Here is a 22,664-nt window from a genome sequence, read left to right as displayed (position 1 = left end):
CCCTCTCCCCATTCTCCAGCCCATAGTTTGCAAACAGACCAGATGGAAGATCACGGAAACCAGCGTCACACCTGAGGAAACCACAACGGGACAAGGGGATGATCCAGCACAAACAACTAATATTCCCCCATCCTGCAGGGCTAAAACAGGAGTATTTATAAAGCAGGAAAATATATTTCAGCTCTTCCCACTGTGCAGAATATTCTTTCCTTACTCAAGAAAGATTTTCATTTCTCACCAAAAAAAAAAAAAAAAGCCTTTGCAACACTTTAATGGTGCTGTTATTGGAGTGATGAACCGTGTTCAGACCACAGCGCACAGAGACTCCTAATGCAATGGTGTGTGCGAGACACCCATCACCCCCACCCGCAGGAACCTGCTCAGCCTGGGAGACGGGAGCAGAAACAAAGCGGAGCCGTCCTGGAGTAACTTACATGCGTTTTACCCACAAATGAAAGCTGTTCTAAATTTGCTATATATGCGAATGAGAAGAATATGTCGAGAGGCTTAAATGACCTGAGCCTGTCAGCAGAACTTTGTGTTTTTTAAGAAAAGAAATAAGAAGTAAGTCTTGGGTTGCTGAAGGATTTCAGTCGGTGATTTCTGTGCCTGCACCCGTTTGCAGTTTGTACCGGAGAGTCACGCAAAGGGCAGGCCTGGAAAACCGAACCACTGCACCCCTACTGGCAAAAAATACAGCCCTACTGGTGCAAACCCATTGCCAGCTCATGAGCAACCCGGAGCACAGAGCCCCCGGGGACCCGGCATCGATCCACAGGAGCCGTTCCCTTCCCCGTCATCGATCGATCCATAGGAGCCGTTCCCTTCCCCGTCATCGATCCATCCATAGGAGCCGTTCCCTTCCCCGTCATCGATCGATCCAAAGGAGCCGTTCCCTTCCCCATCATCGATCCATCCATAGGAGCCGTTCCCTTCCCCGTCATCGATCCATCCATAGGAGCCGTTCCCTTCCCCGTCATTGATCCATAGGAGCCGTTCCCTTCCCCGCCATCCCCATCAGCCCAAAAGTCATGGCTGAGATTTCAAAAGCTGCTTTGAAACTACACGGTAATGACATTGCCCTAAAGGGGAGTTTTGTGCTGCAAGAGGCATTATCCTGTTTGCAAAGAATGAAATCTTGCTCACCTGGATTAAAAAGAAAATCAAAATTCACCCTAAACGGGTATTTTAAAGAACCGGCGCTGGAACTGAAAGGGCTGCAAGTGTTGAAGATGGGCTGTTACCTTGGGAAAATGCACCGGTACCGTTTTCACGGCAGCATTAGCGCTTTGCCACGGTCACAAAGGGTTTTGCAGCGTCAGGCGAAGGGACGTGGAGGTTCTGGGGTGACCGCGTTACACCAGGAGCACCTGGGATCCCAAACCTCCTCGGCTCCTCCTCCACGTACCCGCGGCCAGAGCGCTCACCCGCTTGAAAGATCCAACCACCCCACGTGCAGCACGAGAACCCGTCACCAGAACCACCCCGGGAGTTTGGAAAAACAAGAAATATAAGGAAAAATACCAGTTAATTTAAAAGGCTTATCAGCAGTTATATTACAAGCCCGAGACGTCCAAATGAAAAGAGAAGAATTTCTCATGCAGGCAGCAGCATCCTGATGAGAGCCATTTTTGAGCCTGATTTCCATCACCTCTCTCCTGCCCGCAGCCCCGTGCTCCTCCACATCCTTTCCAAAGGTTTGCCAAAGCAGGCCCAAAACCCCGCTTTACTAGTCTGAGGCCTATCCGCACGGCCTGGCCTCCAAAGCAGCGCACCCGCGGGAGCCCAGCGCGCCGGGCAGCGCCTGCTTTAAACAGCTTAACACAGCTTAATTAAAACCAGTAGAAGCAAGACCAGTGAAAATTACAGCACCGAACGCGTGCAGTCCAGGGCAAATAAGTTTAACGACACCTCTTTTCCCAGCCATAATACAATCAGCGCAGCAGCAATTGCTCTAATGAAGGAGCGAGGGGTGCTCCTTGAAGCCTTGTGAATTATACCGGCTATCGGCTGGAAGATAAAGGATTCATTTCAAGAAAAACCTGCGGGTTCCAAGTGTTTAAGGGGGTCTAAAAGGCAACCACACAAAAAGCTGGTCCAGCATATGGTTGGCCTGTAGTTCAACTTTGGATTTTATGACGCAGCCACGTCCACAGAACAGGCTGGATACGCTACTGGGACACCATGGGCCCTGCGGCCGCCAGTCACACACACGCTGAAATAAAGAGGGTCTGTGATTTAGCAGCTTCATTGTTGAGGCCATAACAAGAATTCCGAGGAATACCCATTTATTAATATAGTTCCTATGGGGTATAAATTTTAAACGCAGACTTAAAGGCACAGAACGCCTCTTAAACAAACAGAGAAACCGTCCCCAGAAAGCCAGGAAACGTTAGAATAAAAAAAAGATCTTTTATGATAATAAGCACATTTGCACTCGAATTATGTGACATGGGAAGGAGAGGAAAAGCACGAGGAAACGCAAAGACCTCAAATGTCGCGCACGGGGGAACGGAAACACGCTGACATGGGCACGGACCCAGCACCACCGGCCTCCAGTCCACCCCAAAATGGCCACGGTGACGCCTCCAGCTGCTTTTCCCATCACGCAGCTGCCCCGGTTACCCCAACAAAGACACTGAATCGGAATTTGTGGGCCTGACACAACCCGTCCGTTCCCATGTCCATCAGGGAGCTGAGGGATCACGTTGAAGCTCCAGCTCCTGGCTTGGCAATTCGCTTCAAAGCAAATGTTTGCAGTTCTCAGAATCATTCACATCTCCACCTTCTCGGGACACACGTGGACCTGCTGAGAGGGGCCTGAGGAGCCACAGGAATGACCCGAGGCTGGAACAGCTCTGCTGGGGACAGGCTGAGAGAGTTGGGGTGTTCAGCTGGGGAAGAGAAGCTCCGGGGAGACCTCCGGAAAGGCCCTGTGGCCTTTCCAGACGTAAAAGGGGCCGATAAGAAAGATGGGGACAGACTTTTGAGCAGGTCCTGTTGTGATAGGACAAGGGGTGATGGTTTGAAACTAAAGGAGGGAGATTCAGGCTGGACAGGAGGAAGAAATTGTTGGCCCTGAGGGTGGTGAGAGCCTGGCCCAGGTTGGCCAGAGAGGTGGTGGATGAACCATCCCTGAGACATCCCAGGCCAGGCTGGACGGGGCTCTGAGCAACCTGAGCTGCTGAAGATGTCCCTGTCATGGCAGGGGGGGCACTGGGGGAGCTGGGGAGGTCCCTTCCAACCCAAACTGTTCTATGATTCTTCCTTTTTCCCTGTTTTTGGCCTTTCTGCAAGCAGCAGAGCACCATCCCACAGCCATGACAGACTCGCTGGGCACCGCTCACCAGGGGCGAGCTCCAGCCTCAACATGCAAAGCAGGGGACAAAGATGGTGACAGAGCCATGCACAAAGTCACCGCACCGACTCTGACTAAATGACATTGGGAAATCTCACATTTCATCTTCAAAACCCATCACGATCGCCGCCGGGTCAAGAAAAGAGCGGATTGAGTTGCAGACACTTCAGCAGGATTTGTCTCAAAAAGCTTCCAATTTAAAAATGGAAGTGCCATGGGATTAGTCCGGTCACCATCAACATGGTGCTCAATGCACTGCTAAGAAAACAGTTTTTCAGGGTCAACTCTTCAAGAAAGTAGCAAATTGTTAAAGATTTGTCTGTAATTTTAACCCAGTGCAAAACAAAACACTTTTTACCAGTTTTGTCAAGTAAGTTTCCCAAGAGATTAAGCAAAGGATTCTGGGGATAAGTGACCAACAGCTGTCACTCCTGTTGATCCATCTCTGTCTTGGTGGGTGGAACAGGATGGGTATAAACACATTATAAGCTTCTGACAATAAACATTTTTACCAAGGCACTTGAAGGCACCTCAGGTCTAACAGTGACATGTCTCCTCAATAACCAGGGGACACTATCATGTCACAGCGTCCCCATTCCCCAGCCTGGTTTGGGAGCCTCTTCCTCAAGACCTGCAAGCCCAGACCATCAGCCTTCCAATCCAAACAGCCCCAGAAGATGCATTTCCTCTCATAAGACTTTAATATAACAAGCAGACAAGCAGCCGTATCAAAGATTAAGAAGGTCTCGTTATTGCGTTTGACTAAAGAACACGATTCTGCTTCACAAAGCTGCCCAGAAGGGGAAAGCACCAGCCGCTTATCCCCACTCAGCCGCCAGCCTGACCCCTCCTGCCTGCATCCAACACTATAACACTTCCCTGTGCTTGTTAATGGAAACCTTTGCAATAAGAGACATGCTGAAACCAGCGGGAAGCTCAGATCTGAGGATGCTTGTGGAAATCCATAAAACCCAAGCCCCGCAGAGCTGGGATCTTCCAAACCCTGCGTTTCATCCTCAACGTGGCACCGGTGGGTCCAGCCCACGTGGCAGGAGACACAAACCCTAACAGGGGTTCTCCCGTGGCCTTTGGGGAGCACCGAGTGCTGCCGCCCCGCACAGGGACGTTCCCCGCACCGCACACACAGAAAAAGCAGCAAAATCTCATTTACTCCAAAACACTCCTACAAAGCAAAAACAATTCCCATATGCGCCGCGGAAGATCACATAAAGTTAAAAAATGTCAGGGATGAGGATAATTAAGAACACGACGCAAACTGTGTTTTTCAACATTTTTTCCGGGCCATCAAAAGGCCACCGGGCAGCGTCTGGAGACCCAAAAATGTCCCTTTGTCCCCTGGCGCGCAGGGAACCGCTCACTCGCGGTGACACGCATGTGTTTGTATTTAAAACGATGGTGGGATTTCCCAGTAATGCTGAAATCGCCACGTCTCTGCTTATCGCCGTCATTTCCAATAAGCAGCTTGATGGGACACGCTGGTGTCTTCCCAGCTCGGTTAAAGGTGGAGCGTCCCGCGGCCCCCAAGGGACGTTCTGCACGGTCAAGGGGCGTTTGCTGCGATGGGCGAGCTCTGCAGCTCAACATCTCGGCTGCAAACTGCCCATCACACCCCCACATTCCTCACGTGGGGCACAAACCATCAGCCCGAAGCTGCATCAGATCCTCCACGAATCAGTTACCCCATCACTGCCATCATGTTTGAGAAATCTTGAAGATGACTCAACGGGACAAAGTTCACGGAGAGGGGCAGATTCACAAAGAGATTATTGCTGGGCAAAGGGATAATCGCTGTTGTAAAACGCCATCCTGGGATCCAAAAAAATCAAGGGAAATGCTTGAAAAAGGACTTGCAGTGAGCCAAGGAAACAAGCAATGAGCACCCAGCTTTTCTCACTCATCGGGCAGCTTGGACATGGGCCAGCTTTTAAAAATATTCAACCCTTCAATAGAATATCTCAAAAATCAAACGGTAGCATTTTTATTACCATGCCAACGTATTCAAACTTTTAAAAAGACACTCAAGACTCATCGCTAACATGCTGCTCTATAGTCCTGGTGGAAACGCGCGCCGAGATTTGGTTACAGCTCTAAGAACAAACCAGCAGCGCAAACTGTGCAAAGTGACTTCCAGCCCCAAACCGATCGTCACAAATCCAGGCAACTCAAGGTTAGAATTAAGTTTAAATCCAGACATACCTAAAATACTGCAGCACGTAGCTGGGTGCTCAACAGCCTCCTCGCGATCGCATGGAACGGTAGCAGCTGCCATCTCCAGTCCAAGCAACTGGAGGGGGGAAAGCAGAATGAATCTCCTCCTCCATCTCTCATGCACAAGCTTTTACTCCAAGGCCAGCTGCATTTTCATCCTGTGCTGCTGAATACTTTTATATCACAGAAAAGCAGCAGCTGTGCTCTTCAGGCATCTTTTTCCAAGCTATTTGCAGGCAGGAGAGGACGCGTTGAGATGTTGGGGACACACGAGCGGTTCTGGGTCAGCCCCGGCCCGCGGGGAATCATCCCACCCCAGACCTGAATCACTGATCTCAGACGTACGTGTCGTTCTACGGAGCTGCTGTTGTTCTAAGAGCTTCACCTTCTTCAGCTGATGGTGAGAACGGCGCTCCTACCGAATCCCATCAGCGTTTCGGTTCGTCGTGCAACGTTTTGCCTCATTTATGTGCACATAGACACTCACACCATCAAGCAGATGTTTTCTGCCACTGCAGGAAAACAGACTTACGCAAGCCTCCCGTTATACTGCTCAGAAATGACACAGACACCGATATCTGTTGGCAAGAAGCATGAACATCACCTTGAAAAAGCAGAGCTGGAACACCAACCCATCCCGATTTGTACTAGACCACCAGCTACCACACACCAGCTCTGACGGCACATCCAGAAAATAACAATAAAATGTTGGTTTGCTTCCATCTCTGCGAAAGGCATGTGGAATACTTTGGCTGTCCTGACAAATTTGATCTGATAATGGTTTTTGGATGGGTTATTCTTGGTCCCCTGTGTAGCAACATTCCCTGCGCTCACCCCGGACGCTTTGCAAGCAGCACCGTCCTAAGCAACCTTCTCATGCCATGCATATTTCAGCCATTAAACTAGATAATAAAACCACATACCGGATATCAGCAAGTGTTAATAAGATGTAATTTGTTCCTGGCAAGCCCAGAACTCAGATCTTTTAAAGAACAACACACCAAGCAAAACAAAACACACGCGCAGGTTCACGGGGCCAAAGTCCAAAAGGAGTTGAAACGCGTGGAGCGCCGCGTAATTAAGAACAATTTTTGGAACGCAGAACCATAGGTAATAAAATTCAGATTAAAAAATAAACAACGGCACGAGGAAAGGACTCAATGAGAGCTCCACACTTGTGTAGTCAGACTATAAAGTTTCTCGGCGCGCTGTGAGATCTGTTGGGTTCCCACTGACACCGGGATCATCTCACTTGCCTTCATCCCACGTTCTCCTCCTCCCCGCATCCCCGACCGCGGGCAGGAATGCGCCAGCCCCGGGCGCTCCCGCACAGACCCTTCTGATTATCACAAAATGAAACTTTCAGCTCTTGTCATCATCGGCCTCAGATTTGTAACGTTACAAAAACACCATTTCCTTTCCCCATTGTATCAAGCCTTCTGCCGTTCCCGGTGGTGAAATCAAACCATTTTAGAAGAATTTATACGATGCTAATTTAAACCGAATGGATGCAGCTGCCAATCGCGGTTCCCCGAGTCTCCCAGGCCTCCTGCCAGCGCCGCTATCAATCAATCCCGGCCAGCGGGCCGAGGAAAAGACGCAGCCGTGCAAGAAGCAGCAAAACGACGTGAAATGACCCCACGGCGATGGGAGGTTCCAAAACCTTCATTTCCGAAATCTTCAGCTCCTCATTGTTACTCGTTGGTGAAGCAGATCATGATATTTTTTGCAGGAATAAACGTAGCACATTGCTTGAATTCCAGCTCCAACTTGGCTCTTGCAACTGGAAGCGGCAAGTTGACCTTCCTTCCCCAAGCCACTGGGTGGGAACAGTACGGATTCACTGCTGGAAAGCCATGGAGTCCAACCTTGGAGAGAACTGTTCCCACAAAGGGTGAAGGAACCTCTCGAAGACAACCAACAGCAGGGCAATGGGTACAAACTGGAACACAGGAGGTTCCACTTAAATTTGAGAAGAAACTTGTTCATGGTGAGGGTGGCAGAGCCTGGCCCAGGCTGCCCAGGGGGGTTGTGGAGTCTCCTTCTGTGCAGACATTCCAACCCGCCTGGACACCTTCCTGTGTAACCTCAGCTGGGTGTTCCTGCTCCATGGGGGGATTGCACTGGATGAGCTTTGCAGGCCCTTCAACCCCTGACATTCTGGGATTCTGTGGTTTTTGGTACCCTCAGGCTCTGGCTGGATGGAGAAGGTTTTGAGACACCTGAGCTGGATGTGTGGGAGCCAGAAGAGCTGTTGTTGCTGCAGCCTGTATTGTGGACACAGTTTGTTGCTACCTCGGGTCCAGGCTGGAGCGATGGGACAGTATGAAGAGCAGCAGCTTATCTGAGATCATAGAATCACAGAACAGTTTGGGTTGGAAGGGACTTTGAAAGCTCCCCCAGTGCCCCCCCTGCCATGACAGGGACATCTTCACCAGCTCAGGGTGCTCAGAGCCCCGTCCAGCCTGGCCTGGGATGTCTCCAGGGATGGTTCAGCCACCACCTCTCTGCCCAACCTGGGCCAGGCTCTCACCACCCTCAGGGCAACAATTTCTTCCTCACGTCCAGCCTGAATCTCCCTCCTTTAGTTTAAAACCATCACCCCTCGTCCTATAACAACAGGCCCTGCTCAAAAGTCTGTCCCCATCTCATCAACCCTTTAAAGTACGGAAAGGCCACAATAAGGTCTCACCGGAGCCTTCTTTTGGTGTATCTTGTTTTGTCACTCCCTTGCTACAGCCCACATAATACCTTTTCCACTTGAGTATTTTTTGATGGATACATTCAAACGTTGAAGCTCCAATGTACCCGTAACCGAGATGCTCCCAGCATCAATGTACCACAACTCAGACCTCAATTTAGAAGTCCGCCATGGATTTGGAAGGTGCAAAAAGCACAAAGCTACACAAATATCTCTAGTTCTGATGGGGAATTACTTACAGCAGGTCTGCTGGAGCAGTTGGACTCGCACATCTCTCCCCATCCACCAAACTCATCAACCACAGTGCCGGGAGGTTTAAATTTCCCTCCCAGCATCATGACAACAAAACTGGAAATTCCAAGAAGTCACAACATCTGCATCATCCCCTTATGCCTCTGCGATTGGTAAATATCCTTAATAGGATATAATGAAGTTACTTATTTATAGTAGCATATTCGCTGCATTAATTGAGCGGCAAAAGACAAATGAAACCTCCTATTCCTTTCCAGCTACAGGAACCAAGGAAGAATATTTGTTGAAGTCTGACTGCCATAATGAACAAAACCAGAGTATTTTTTGTAAACAGTTCCTGGTTTAGAAACCACTGTATGAGGTGAATTCAGCACAGCAGCACCCGCAGCCTTTCCCAGCATCGCCACTGTGCAGATCGGGCTCCATGTCCAGCGCAGCACACGTTTCCTGCAGGTTCGTGAAGTTCGATTCACAGAATCACAGAATGGACTGGGTTGGAAAAGACCTCAGAGATCATCAAGTCCAACCCTGGTCCAACTGCAGCCCATTGACTAGATCATGGCACTAAGTGCCATGGCCAATCTCAGTTTACAAACCTCCAGGGCCGGTGAGTCCAGCACCTCCCTGGGCAGCCATTCCAATCCTGACCACTCTCTCTGCACAGAATTGCTTTCTCATCTCCAGCCTCAATTTCCCCTGGCAGAGTTGAAGCCCATGGCCCCTTGTCCTATTGCTGATGCCTGGGAGAAGAGCCCAATCCCCACCTGGCTAGAACTGCCCTTCAGGTAGTTCTAGAGAGTGCTGAGCTCAGCTCTGAGCCTCCTCTTCTCCAGACTAAACAAGCCCAGCTCCCTCAGCCTCTCCCCATAGGGCTTGTGTTCAAGTCCCTTCCCCAGTCTTGTTGCTCTTCTCTGGACCCGCTCCAGCACTTCAATCTCTTTCCTGAGCTGAGGGGCCCAGAACTGAACACAACACTCCAGGTGTGGCCTCCCCAATGCAGAGCACAGGGGAAGGATCACTGCCCTTGTCCTGCTGGCCACGCTGGTTTGGATACAGGACAGGACACCATTGGCCTTCTTGGCCACCTGGGCACACTGTTGGCTCATGTTGAGCTTCTGTCCATTAGCACCCCCAGGTCCCTTTCTGCCCGACTGCTCTCCAGCCACTCTGTGCCAGCCTGGAGCGCTGCAGGGGGGTGTTGTGGCCAAAGGGCAGGACCCGGCACTTGGCCTTATTGAACTTCATCCCATTGGATTCGACACAACAACTAACAAAAAAGTTGGATGAACTCTCAGATAGAGAATGACAACTCTCCCAAGAGCTATTACATAATATAGAGCTTGGTTTGTTTTCCTAAAATACTAGAAAGAGGTTGAGAAGAGAATAAGGTAGTGGGTATACTGTAAATTAAATCAATTAATAGAAATTTTCAAGTTGGACCACTTTACAGAAATGGTGTTTATAGAACAGAAAATTGAACTTGCTGGTATCTCTGACCATAAACCTAACAGCATGATTTTATTATCTTGTGAAAACTTATAGCAAGAGTCCTTCCCATAAATCAAAAAGTCCAACCCATCAATGGCTATTGGAGGGTTCACTGCTCATGAGAGGGAACATTTCATTACTAGCACATAAAATCTCAAAGTAGCGAAGTCCTTCTTAAGAGCCACTGTGAGCAACGCTCCCCAACTACAACAGGAAAAACTGCTAAAATGCTAAACTAGATTATTAAAGAAGGGTGGGGAAAGGCCATTGCATTTTAATGCACACGCGGGGACGTTCAGTTCATCTTTTACAGACATCGACTGCCAGGTAAATTCAAACAAGGCGCAATGAAAGTTTACCCAGGATTGCAAAATCAGTCCAAGGTGCAAAGAAAGAGCTGCAGTCAGTATATGAACTTCTGTTGCTTTACCCCGAACCTGGGAAATCAACACTGGTGTCTCCGGTTCCTCCAGCTGCTACCAGGCACAGCAGCACAAACATCCCTGTTCTACTAAGTGGAAAATCTGAGTTACGCACCGCGACTGCAGCTCTGGCTCAGCAAGACGAAAACACAGCCAGGAGGAGATGACAACAAAAATCACCCATCACTTTTCAACGCGTAAAAAACAGAAGATAAACTCCAGTAGCAACCACAGAGTGAAGACCCATTGCTTCACCTGGGAACAAAATTACTTCAATATTTAAAACGAAGTTGACTCCTCAGTTGAAAAGTAGAACTTTGTTTAACCTGATGAACCAGGTTCCTCTTCCCACAACACCTCCAACACATGTGCACACACAAGTCCTACCTGTTTCATCGCCGTCTCTCCAATCTTGTCCGAGTGCTTACGGATGCTCTCCAGGAAATCCTTGAGGTCCGACATGGAGACTTCTTTGATCTCCTCCCGCAGCTTTGGGATGTTGTCCACCATGACCTTGCAGAAGCGGTAGTGGCTCACCTGGGGCAGGTACGTGTGCTCCAGGTGCTCCAGGGTCTTCAGCGCTGGGTAGTGTCTGCGGAGAGCAAGCAAGGCGAGGTGTGGGAAGAGCAAGGGATTTCCATCCCGCTTTCCCTACAAAATGGGCTTTAACGGTAAATCACAGAATCATTTTGGTTGGAAAAGACCCTCAAGCCCATCAAGTCCAACCATAACCCACCCCTGTCCCTGCCCCATGTCCCTGAGAACCTCATCTCCATCTGTTCAACCTCCAGGGATGATGACTCCAGCACTGCCCTGGGCAGCCTTTTATTTAGATAGAGGTGACACAAAGCCCAGCTTAAGGGTCCAAACAAACACTTTTTCTACAAAGGCCCAGCCTCGCCAACAACTACTGTTGTACCAATTGGCTACGTGACCTTTTCAAAGCTGAAAATAACTTATTTCCCCACTCTAAAAGGAATGTATGTTATAAATTTAAGAATGAAAGAATCCCAATGTTTCTTCTCTTATGCCTTTATATTTTGGCGATGCCCAATGGCCTCAAGGAAGGCAGTATACGTTTTAGCCTATCTTGCTACATAAAAGCGACCTTCATAGCCAGACACAAGATGCTAAATAGGAAACTATTCTAAGCAAATCGTTTTTCTCAAACACTCTCCCTCTTTTCCCTTTGGGAAGTGGGGACCATAGGATTTGCCTGTTCACTGGAATCCAGGGGTTCCCCTGAGTGGCAACGTAAAATGCAAGAACATCCTTCTCCTGGTCTGACCACAAACCTGGTCAAAGCTTAAAACCCCAAATGATCAGGGAACTGCCCAGGAAGCATTAGCAGGATCTATAAGAACATACCGCAGACTAACACCAGCTCACAGTCACCTGTAGGGTGAATTAAGGCAACGTTTAGCTGACTATACCCATGGTTAATCCCAGCCACAAGCACCTCCGCTTACACCTTGAATATTTTGCGGGAAAAAAAAGTGTTTAGTCATAAGAAACATATTAGCACCACTGAAAAAAACCTGTTCACATCCCCATTCAGAATAATTCTGGCCTGAACTCCAGGCAGGTCCACAGGGGAGTTATTTTAAGCAGAAATGGCCCGTCCTGTTCCCAACACCAGCAGTCGAACGGATTAACCCTGTAACCCCGCCGGTGTTTGCACTACGGTGAGGTATGAAAAACTATGTGCAATAAAACGCAAACCTCTCTGGAGAGAAACCGCGGAGTGCACAGAACGCCAGAAATTCAACCAGAGGGGATCAACACGCTTCGGAGGGTCTGTTAGATCGTTAGGACGTTGTTTGCTGAACCAGAAGCAGCAAAAAGGTGAATGGGGGGGACAGCGCGTGGTCACCCATGGGGTCCCCAGGTCATCACTTCCCAACGAGCAGCCACAGCCCTTGGAAATAAACTCTCTGTCCCTTCCTTAAATTCTGGCCAATGCAGATGAAACGTTCCCCTCCATCTCTTCTCTCTGCAGGGTCATTTCTCCAGGTTTGTTCCACCACCTCCAGCTCAAGGTAACGGCCACAGATTCTACATTTCACGAATACCTGGTTTGGTTTATAAACACCACGTAACTCAATTTTGTCTGCCTTGGGAAAGCTGAGTTTATTCACCCTGAATGCAAAACCTATTGCTGCTCAAAGACTGTGAGCTCAAAACTCAAGACCCACGCTAGTAAACCAACCCCCTCACCGGCTATCATGAAATTATGTATAAGCGATATGGGGTGCAGGCACAAAAGTATTTAACATGTTGTGCTGTGTTTGGTGAATGAAGCCATCAAATCCAGACAAAGGAAGAGGGAGGAGAGGAAAAAAAAACCACCAAGGGTTCAGATTCTCTTTAAATGTGGCTTTTAAGTTCTATTTGTTTTAAAATGAACCAATCCAAAGAGAGGGCAAGGAAAAAAAAGCTGCAATTCTTAGAAGCAGAGCCTGGAAACACGACGCAGAGCAAGGGAACCGAGCGGCATGTGGATTCCCTGCCCAAGTTCCCAGGCTGCGCGCAGCACGGGCTCCCCACCCCACATCTGTCAGCGGATAAACCCCTCGCTGCTCCTCCAAACAGCCTGAGAGCAGTTGTGCAAATGATCCGCTGCCCCGTTCCGCACCGAGCCAGCTTGAGAAACAACGAGCTTCGCGAACGGCTGAATCTCCTCCGAGCATCCCGTTCTGCGGGAGAAACGCGGATCTGTTACCCGAGGACCATGGAGATCAGCGGAGGCAGGAGGGGAAATGTACAAATACGCCCATCCAATTAGTTATCGCCTTGTTGGAAACATCTGGTTTCTCTGTGCCGTTGTGGTGATGGATGGTGAGCACGAACGGCCATGGGATGCGAGCGCGCCCCCAGCTGCGCCCGCTGGGCTTCCAGCTGACCTCCCCCAGCAGCTGCTCTCTGCCCAACTGGCCACCCCCGGGGGCTCAAAGCGCCTCCGAAATCCCACGGTTGCTTAAACAAACCATCCCCCAGGATCCCAGCCCTGAAAATATCCCAGATCGTGGGTTTACCCTTCGGCATCGCCAACAGAGCAGGGTGGGAAAAGAAATGCAGGGTTTACAGCTCGTGATTTCTCAGCCATCAAGTCCTTGTAGTTCAGCTCGCAATTATTTCTACCGCAAAACAAGCATTCTCACCAACTTCCCCATCCTGCGCAACGTTGCTCAGGTGCTTGGCTTCCATTCGTGCCCATCAGATTCTCTCAGGTGACACCAGGTTTTGTATTATGATATTCATCAAATGAAATTTGGTTGATAACACATAGCTTTCGTGAGCTTTCATGAAAATAATGTCAGCGTACACCTTCATTAAAAGCCTAACGCAAAGAGTTAGAGCCCGCTTTAATCCTGGTTCTAGGCTACACCAGACTGTGAAGACACCAGCCAGAATTAACACAAGTTCACTTGGAAAGGCTGATTTTCAAGTTCAAGTTGTGACAACCTCTTGAATTTATCCAGCACCAAACGGATTCTTTTTGACTCTTCCAATACATACACGGCTCTATACAACATTTACCTTTTAGATTTCATTTGCTCCCGCAGTTTGCTGTACATCTCCAGGACTGGAAAGAGAAGAACAAACACACGAGCGGTGAGACAACCACAAAGCAAAGAAATGTGGATTAAAACAAAGAGCAACTTCCGATTCCTCACCGGGAAGACACAGTGTCAGCTTATCGACCGTCGCCGAAATATTCCGCTGTTGTAATCGGCATTGCTTCAGCTCTTCCATTGCTATGATCAGCTTTGGAAAGGAGGAAAAATAAGTTTCATTAAGAATAGTAAACAGACGTAGCAGAGGGGATATAAGCTCCAGGTTCTGTACCAAGTCATGGAAGCACTCCCTTAATTTCCAGTAAGCAAGGAGCAAAGCCATCACAAATAGCAGCCGTGGAGCACGTCCTGTGAATTCCAAATATCATCTCCCCTCCCGTTTTATTCATCTGGTCCCTACTCCCCCCCAAGCTTCTCTTCCTCTAGTTCTTCTCAAAGAGGGATGTGGTCGCTGGCTCCCAGGGGGATTCTTAGCATCACATTTCTAAATGTTCAGTCCAACAAAAACCTGCGCTTTGGGACGAGGGCAAAACACACATCAGCCATCACAGATGAAAGAAAACGTTAGCTGCTTCTTTCTAAATGGGCAATCATGGTACCAAAGAGATATGTTTACTTGGTCCAGGAGAGAAGCCACATCACCACCTCCCCAAAGGATGTTTTTATCTTTAATCTTTATTAGAATAGTTGGTCTGAGGTGGGGATTTTCTCGTTCCCAATGCAGTTGGCTGAAGTACTAATGCTCCCAGCACAATGAAGTCTGGGTGTCCGAGAGGGTGGTTGAGAAGGAAAGTGGAAAGGGTGCAAAGAGTACTGGGGCCAGCATTATTCAATATATTTATCAATGATTTGGATGAGGGAACAGAGTGACTGTCAGCAAGTTTGCTGCTGACACCGAGCTGGGAGGAGTGGTGACACTGGAAGCTGTGCTGGCATCAGAGACCTGGACAGGCTGGAGAGCTGGGCGGGGAAAAAGTTAATGAAATAGAACAAGGGCAAGTGTAGAGTCTTGAATCTGGGCAGGAACAACCCCAGGTTCCAGTGTAAGTTGGGGAACGACCTATTAGAGAGCAGCGTAGGGGAAAGGGACCTGGGGGTCCTGGGGACAGCAGGGTGACCATGAGCCAGCACTGGGCCCTTGTGGCCAGGAAGCCAATGGTACCTGGGGTGGGTTAGAAGGGGGTGGTCAGTAGGTCAGAGAGGTTCTCCTGCCCCTCTGCTCTGCCCTGGGGAGACCACACCTGGAATCTTGTGTCCAGTTGTGGCCCCTCAGTTCCAGCAGGACAGGGAACTGCTGCAGAGAGTCCAGCGCAGCCACCAAGATGCTGCAGGGAGTGGAGCATCTCCCGTGTGAGGAAAGGCTGAGGGAGCTGGGGCTCTGGAGCTGGACAAGAGGACACTGGGCGGGGACTCATTCATGGGGATCAATATGGAAAGGGGGAGTGTCAGGAGGATGGAGCCAGGCTCTTCTGGTGACAACCAGTGATAGGACAAGGGTCAATGGGTGCAAACTGGAACACAGGAGATTCCACTTGAATTTGAGAAGAAACTTGTTGGGGGTGAGGGTGGCAGAGCCTGGCCCAGGCTGCCCAGGGGGGTTGTGGAGTCTCCTTCTGTGCAGACATTCCAACCCCCTGGACACCTTCCTGTGGAACCTCATCTGGGTGTTCCTGCTCCATGGGGGGATTGCACTGGATGAGCTTTCCAGGGCCCTTCAACCCCTGACACTCTGGGATGTATATGAGTAGATGTATATGGAATATGGGTAGAGCAATGACAGAAGGACCATCCCCGAGAGTTCTCACACATCTGGTTTAGACACTTGAAAACCCTCACGCATCGGTTCCTTTACCCCGACTCGGCTCGGAAGTCTCCCCTTAATTAATCTTTTAATGTTCCCTTATGATGAAGGGGCAGAAGAATGAAGGTAGTTTAAGGCACATCCCATTCAAGATATGCTCAATCGCCTCCTCCTTATCCACACCTTGATGTCTCTACCCATGCAGCTCAAGAACCACCCTGAGTTTAATTGCTGCGGTACCATATTGTGAAGTGAGAACCAGACTCTGTGCAGAACAGTTTGGGTTGAAGGGACCTTCGAAGCTCACCCAGTGCCGCCCCTGTAGTTATTGCTGCTCTGTGTAATTTGCCACTAGCGAGCACAGTAAAATATTGGAAAAGCAAAAGAAAGAACGAATTAACGTATCACTTACTTCTTTTCCTTCATTCTGCAGCTTTCGGTTGGTGTCCGTCACTTGATTCTGCAGGGATATTGGGGGAAAAAAAAGACAAAGCATATCTACATGTAAACTGGGACAATGTTTTCCACAAAAGCAAAAAACATACAGAGAAACGCCATCACTTTTCACACAGTCTTCTCTCGCCCAGTGTAACACAGTTTATTAGCTGATCCAAGGGTCATCACCATTCCAGTGCACAGGACACAGAGAATATTAAGGGTGCCCCAAAAGGACTTTTTCCCTATTACTACAATTGTGTAAAAGGCAACAGGATTCAACACTTTTGCACAGCAGCCTCAAAACGCTGCTGTCCCAATAGATCACATTTTGTAGCAGATGCTCACGCAGGTTTCCATCTTAAAAGCTGTTTTATATGAGTGGTGGCAGTACGACACAAACCTCTTGGAATTAAGTTTGTCGTGCCCAGCACCAAAGCCATTACAATTAGGTTTTAACTTCTTAACATCACAGAAAGAAAACAACTCTTCAACGTAGGCTTCACCTATGAAGTTCAAATATCACAATTCAGGCTCATCAGGATAGAAAGCTTACACGTTATTCATACAAAAAGCAGAAATGTGACTTTGGGAATTCTCCTGAAGACTCAGTTCAGGTTCAGACAGGAGAAGGTTGGTTCCCCCCCCATAGGACACTCTTTCAGAGCTCCTCAAGTCGTAAATACTCATTTCCAGGCTCATCTCTAAGAGGCCTCGCAGGTTTCTACCCAGGCTCACTGTGTGTGGGAGCTGCTGCTGGATTGCAGGGGGCATCACCAAATTTTGGGGATGAACTCCTGTGTTTTCAGGGGTTCTGTTCATTCTACAGGCAAAAAAAAATTGGTCGCTGGGCTTGGACAAGAGCAGGAGCTGCGACACGGAGCTCCCGCAGCGTGTGCACAACATCACACAAACCTACTTCAGAGCTTTGTTTCCTGATGCTTTTTCTGCAATTGCTGAATAGGCTGAATTTTTAATGGTAGAATCATTCTGATTGGGAAAGCCCATCAAGATCATGGAGTCCAACCATAACCCACCCCTGTCCCTGCCCCATGTCCCTGAGAACCTCATGTCCGTCTGTCCAACCCTCCAGGGATGGTGACTCCAGCACTGACCCGGGCAGCCTGTTCCAATGCCCCACAGCCCGTTCCAGAAAAAAATCTTCATAAAAATTTCCTAATAATAAGTTTATCGCTAGTGAAGGAACATCATTTGATGCTCTCCAAGCCCCGAACAGAGCGCAGACGGTGCATGGATCAGCAGCAATAGGACAAGCCTCAAGGTGGATTCAGAAGATCACAGAATCCCAGAATGTCAGGGGTTGAAGGGCCCCGGAAAGCTCATCCAGTGCAATCCCCCCATGGAGCAGGAACACCCAGATGAGGTTCCACAGGAAGGTGTCCAGGCGGGTTGGAATGTCTGCACAGAAGGAGACTCCACAACCCCCTGGGCAGCCTGGGCCAGGCTCTGCCACCCTCACCCCCAAAAAGTTGCTTATCAAATTTAAGTGGAACCTCCTGTGTTCCAGTTTGAACCCATTGCCCCTTGTCCTGTCACTGGTTGTCACCAGAAGAGCCTGGCTCCATCCTCCTGACACTCCCCCTTTCCATATTGATCCCCAGGAATGAGTCCCCCCTCAGTGTCCTCTTGTCCAGCTCCAGAGCCCCAGCTCCCTCAGCCTTTCCTCACACGGGAGATGCTCCACTCCCTTCAGCATCTTGGTGGCTGCGCTGGACTCTCTCCAGCAGTTCCCTGTCCTGCTGGAACTGAGGGGCCACAACTGGACACAAGATTCCAGGTGTGGTCTCCCCAGGGCAGAGCAGAGGGGCAGGAGAACCTCTCTGACCTACTGACCACCCCCTTCTAACCCACCCCAGGTCCCATTGGCTTCCTGGCCACAAGGGCCCAGTGCTGGCTCATGGTCACCCTGCTGTCCCCAGCACCCCCAGGTCCCTTTCCCCTGTGCTGCTCTCTAATAGGTCATTCCCCAACTTACACTGAACCTGGGGTTGTTCCTGCCCAGATTCAAGACTCGACTCTCGCCCTTGTTCTATTTCATTAAATTTTTCCCTGCCCAACTCTCCAGAGATAATAGACAAAGATATAACAACAGCCACCTCTTTCCTTTTCGAGCAAACCACGAGGCACCCAGTTCAGGAAGGGAGTTTTGGATTAACACATGTATATACAAAACTGATTCGGGATCCAATTTGTTCCCTGCTGACTACTGGAAGCTACTGGGCAACAACCATTTCCCAAACTGGAACAGGAGAGGCTGGTGCTGCTTCAACAAGCAGAGCCGTCCAGCTTCACAGGCTTCCTTTTGGGTTAAAATACTGGGTTTTAAGCTTAATCGTGACACGAGAAGACGAGTCGCCCCATGATCTCCCCATCTCTCTGCAGCATCTGCATCGCATTCTGCAGTAGCTCCAGCTCTCCTGGCCGCTCGCCCTGCGCAAAACCTGCTCATTTCCTTTATGATGTATCGAGATTTTACAAGCAGGAGCCGGTATCTCCTTCCAAAGATTATTTTATTTGCTTATATCCTGAAAATCCCACCAGGAAAAAGGAATCTGTGTAGGGTAATTTAAAACTGCTCCTAAAATAATGCCAAGGCTGCACTAGTCTTCTATTAAAATTACATATCAATCCCAGCTAAAGCCCAAAGTGAGGGTATATTCTGCCCTTGCACACTATGAGTTTTTAGGGGGCAGGGGGGTGTGTTTTGTTTTGTTCTTAAGATCTACATCCGTACATTGAGAAAAAATCACAGTTATTTATACAGAGTCTCTGTGGAGACGCTGAAGCTTTTCAGAGGAAGAGCTTTTCTAATCCAAGACAGACGCACAGCAAGGGGGGACAGACAACAGGTGAAGAACGAGACGACGGGATCACACGGAGGGCTTGGGGAGGCTCAAGTCGTTAGTCCCTTCATCTGGAGACGGAACATGTGGTGCGGAGCAGGGCTCTGGCTTTGGGGGTTTAACCAGCGCTCTGCTATCGTTTAGAGAGTGTCAGAGTGATGAGAGACAGGAGCAAAGGGCGCTGGAGAGGAATCCTGGGAATGGACGCCAAGGGCATCGCCGTGACCCCATTGCTGCGCTGATCCCGTCCCCGTGTGCAACACCCGGCCTAGAAAGGGAAGTGAAGGTGGGACACACAACTGGAGAGCAGAGCAGAGATACATTTGTACGGGAAAAAGCTCAGCCAGCAAAAATATTGTGTCCAGTTGTGGCCCCTCAGTTCCAGCAGGACAGGGAACTGCTGGAGAGAGTCCAGCGCAGCCACCAAGATGCTGGAGGGAGTGGAGCATCTCCCGTGTGAGGAAAGGCTGAGGGAGCTGGGGCTCTGGAGCTGGACAAGAGGACACTGAGGGGGGACTCATTCCTGGGGATCAATACGGAAAGGGGGAGTGTCAGGAGGATGGAGCCAGGCTCTTCTGGTGACAACCAGTGACAGGACAAGGGGCAATGGGTTCAAACTGGAACACAGGAGGTACCACTTGAATTTAAGAAGAATCTTGTTGGGGGTGAGGGTGGCAGAGCCTGGCCCAGGCTGCCCAGGGGGGTTGTGGAGTCTCCTTCTCTGCAGACATTCCAACCCGCCTGGACACCTTCCTGTGTAACCTCATCTGGGTGTTCCTGCTCCATGGGGGGATTGCACTGGATGAGCTTTCCAGGGCCCTTCAACCCCTGACACTTTGGGATTCTGTGAATGTGGAGCAATCCTTCAAGCCGGCCCCTCATGAACTTCCCAATCTGAGGGTAGACCCACATATCAGGATTATTAACCACTCCTGGGGCCGTTCTCAAATCACAGAGCCATGGAATTATTTTGGTTGGAAAAGACCCTCAAGATCATCAAGTCCAACCGTTAACCCAACAGTGCCAAGTCCAACACTGCCCCATGTCCTGAGAAACTCGTGTCCGTCTGTCCAACCCTCCAGGGATGGTGACTCCAGCACTGCCCTGGGCAGCCTGTTCAATGCCCCACAGCCCTTTGGGGAAGAAATTGTTCCCCACATCCAACCTCAACCTCCCCTGGCGCAACTTGAGGCCGTTTCCTCTGTTCCTGGGGAGCAGAGCCCGACCCCCCAGCTCCAAGCTCCTTCTGGGCAGTTTAATTAGATCAGCCTTAGTTTAATTAGACTTGCCTTAATCCAAATGCACTAAGCAATAAAAATCCATTCCCATTCATTTTCTCCCCACCCCAACTCACACCTTGACGCATCTTACACCTGCGTGCAGCAGCACTGTGCACATTGGCAGGAGAGATTAGAATTGCACGTCTTTTTGGAGAAAAGCCTTTATATTAATTGCTGTTCAATAGCAGCAGGTGTCAAGTGCTAAATTTGATTCAATAAGAGACTATCAGCCTCAAAAAACAAGGCAACAACTCGACAATAGCTCTTCAAAAACAGACGCGGTGATCGGAGTGCGTTGAACTGCAGAACAGCCGGTGCTGTAACCGAGGGGGTACAAATGAACAAAAACATGAAATAATCTTTCTACGCCATGTCACTGATGGGTTATCATCAAAAAAATCCCCAAACCCTATCAACTGGAAGGGGTTCAGAGTAGGAAAGTATAACAAAAATGATGAGATGCCCGGAAACACAACCCCTGGGATGGAGCGGGGCAGGGAAGAACATCCCTCCAACCTGTGGAGATGGCTGCAAAAGCAAGAACGGATCATCTCCCTTTGGTGCTTGGCAGGTCCAGAAGCACTAGACCAAAAAACATAAAGCTATTTTCAACCATGTATAGGTTTGAGAACAGATTAATGCCACGCGGCTCAGCTCCGAAGGAGAAAGAACAAGCAGCACAAGATGTGAAGATGCTGAAGACACGTAACGCGGCAAAACAATCCCAAGGCAACGTGATTTGTCCTTGAAGAACACGTAAGAAATTAAAGAGAATTGCCATGGTGAAGCTATATCATTATAAAAGGACAAGTAAACGCAAAAGAAGTTTGATTTAAAAGTATTATGGCTTAAATATCATCTGAATTAAGGAGGTGCTTTTTTTGAAAACACATGCCACGTATTTCAATTAACTTACATTTTATGCATATCTAGATAATGAATCGGTGACGCAGCATCTCCGAAAACAACACAATGTCGCCTAGTGCGGAAATTCATTGCAGAGCAGAAGATAAAGCTCCTAATTCAGTTCTAGCCTTTCACGGGGCACAAAAGCTCGACAGAAAGTTTCATCAGCTAGTCCGGATCAGGTTTGAAGCTGAAATGCAGAGTTCCAGAGCAAAGGGCAGCTGCGTTACACGCAAATAGAAGATAATAAATCCATTTGGCGTGCGCACCCTTAAAACAATGAACGCTGATCGCTTCTGCAAGCGCGATACTATCCAAAAACACCCCAAAGCTAAAAGCGCACGAGTGAAAATACATTCTACAGATGCCATATGAAGAGCATTTGTTTTACTGCTGGTCGCACGTACGTTCAAAGACCAGGACTATGGAGAAAAAGCCTGAGATCAAATAGAGAATGGAGAGCTGGAACAAAAGCTGCTCTCGCCACTGGACCCACGGCCGATTCCCTGGGGAACCCCTCACAAAGAGGGCTCGGCGCTTCTCAAATGAGGTTCTGTGTGTATTTGTCCCATGTGCCGTTTTATAGATCGCATAGGAATGGAAATGAGGGAGATCCTGAGGGTAGAGCTGGACTTCAGAGTGCGCCACCAACAACGCAGCTGCTCGCGGAATGGGAAACAGCAACGAGCCTGCTGCAAACAAACAATGTGGGATTCTTGGCCAGAAACAATAGCTTAAAAAGAGAAAAGAAAAAAACTACTTTTATTCGTGGTATTTGTAATGGGCTCATCCTGCAATCGACCGCTGGATGGGTCCTTGCTGTGGGAAATGTAATAACACGAGTGTGTCGAGACGTGAAGTTGCTCCTGCGCACACACGCCTGTTTGTGGGATGGAGACCTGTCTGCAGAGCTGGAAGCTTGCGAGAAAATGCCAGAGATAGCTTGAAACGAATCAATAAACGCATGAAAAGCAACAGTCAGCACGCTGAAGTTACAGCTCTTCTTTCTTTTCCCAAAACTTGCTTTCTGAGATATTCCCCTCCCCTCATTTCCAACTTCATCTTGTCTGATTCCCACTGAACGCTGGTTTATATACCCAGAAAGGTCCTTCTCAGCAGGGCCGGCTCCGCTCGGTCAGGTTTGCTGTGCTGCTCTCTGCAGACAATTCTCACCATTTTGGGTGCCGCACAACCCGGATCTGTTCCCAGAAGGACCATCCAGGGACATTGTTTTGGCTTCCAAACCCAGGTCGCCCCTCACTGACACAGCGGGAGGACACAGCACCTGTTCTAACTCGTGTAGGAACACAGGAGGGTTCACCAACACCAACCCAGTCATCGCTGGGCTTT

General features: G+C 49.2%; 1 protein-coding gene across 5 annotated transcripts in view; it reads right to left on the bottom strand.

Annotated features, from left to right (window-relative positions):
* EXOC6B (exocyst complex component 6B) overlaps positions 1–22,664 on the bottom strand; it is a 311,842-nt gene that overhangs the window by 236,404 nt on the left and 52,774 nt on the right. For all 5 annotated transcript variants that reach the window (XM_082051898.1, XM_082051899.1, XM_082051901.1 and 2 more), the window contains exons 3-6: positions 16,242–16,289; positions 14,128–14,218; positions 13,991–14,036; positions 10,838–11,042 (exon numbers count right to left, since the gene is read on the bottom strand). In XM_082051898.1, the coding sequence (XP_081908024.1) occupies positions 10,838–11,042; positions 13,991–14,036; positions 14,128–14,218; positions 16,242–16,289 (390 nt within the window). The remainder of the gene's footprint in view (positions 1–10,837; positions 11,043–13,990; positions 14,037–14,127; positions 14,219–16,241; positions 16,290–22,664) is intronic.

This window comes from Streptopelia decaocto (genome assembly GCF_964273445.1).
Source record: "Streptopelia decaocto genome assembly, chromosome: 4".
NCBI classification, from domain to species: Eukaryota; Metazoa; Chordata; class Aves; order Columbiformes; family Columbidae; genus Streptopelia; species Streptopelia decaocto.
Note: the sequence above shows the minus strand (reverse complement) of the source record. Positions and strands in the feature narration are given on the sequence as shown.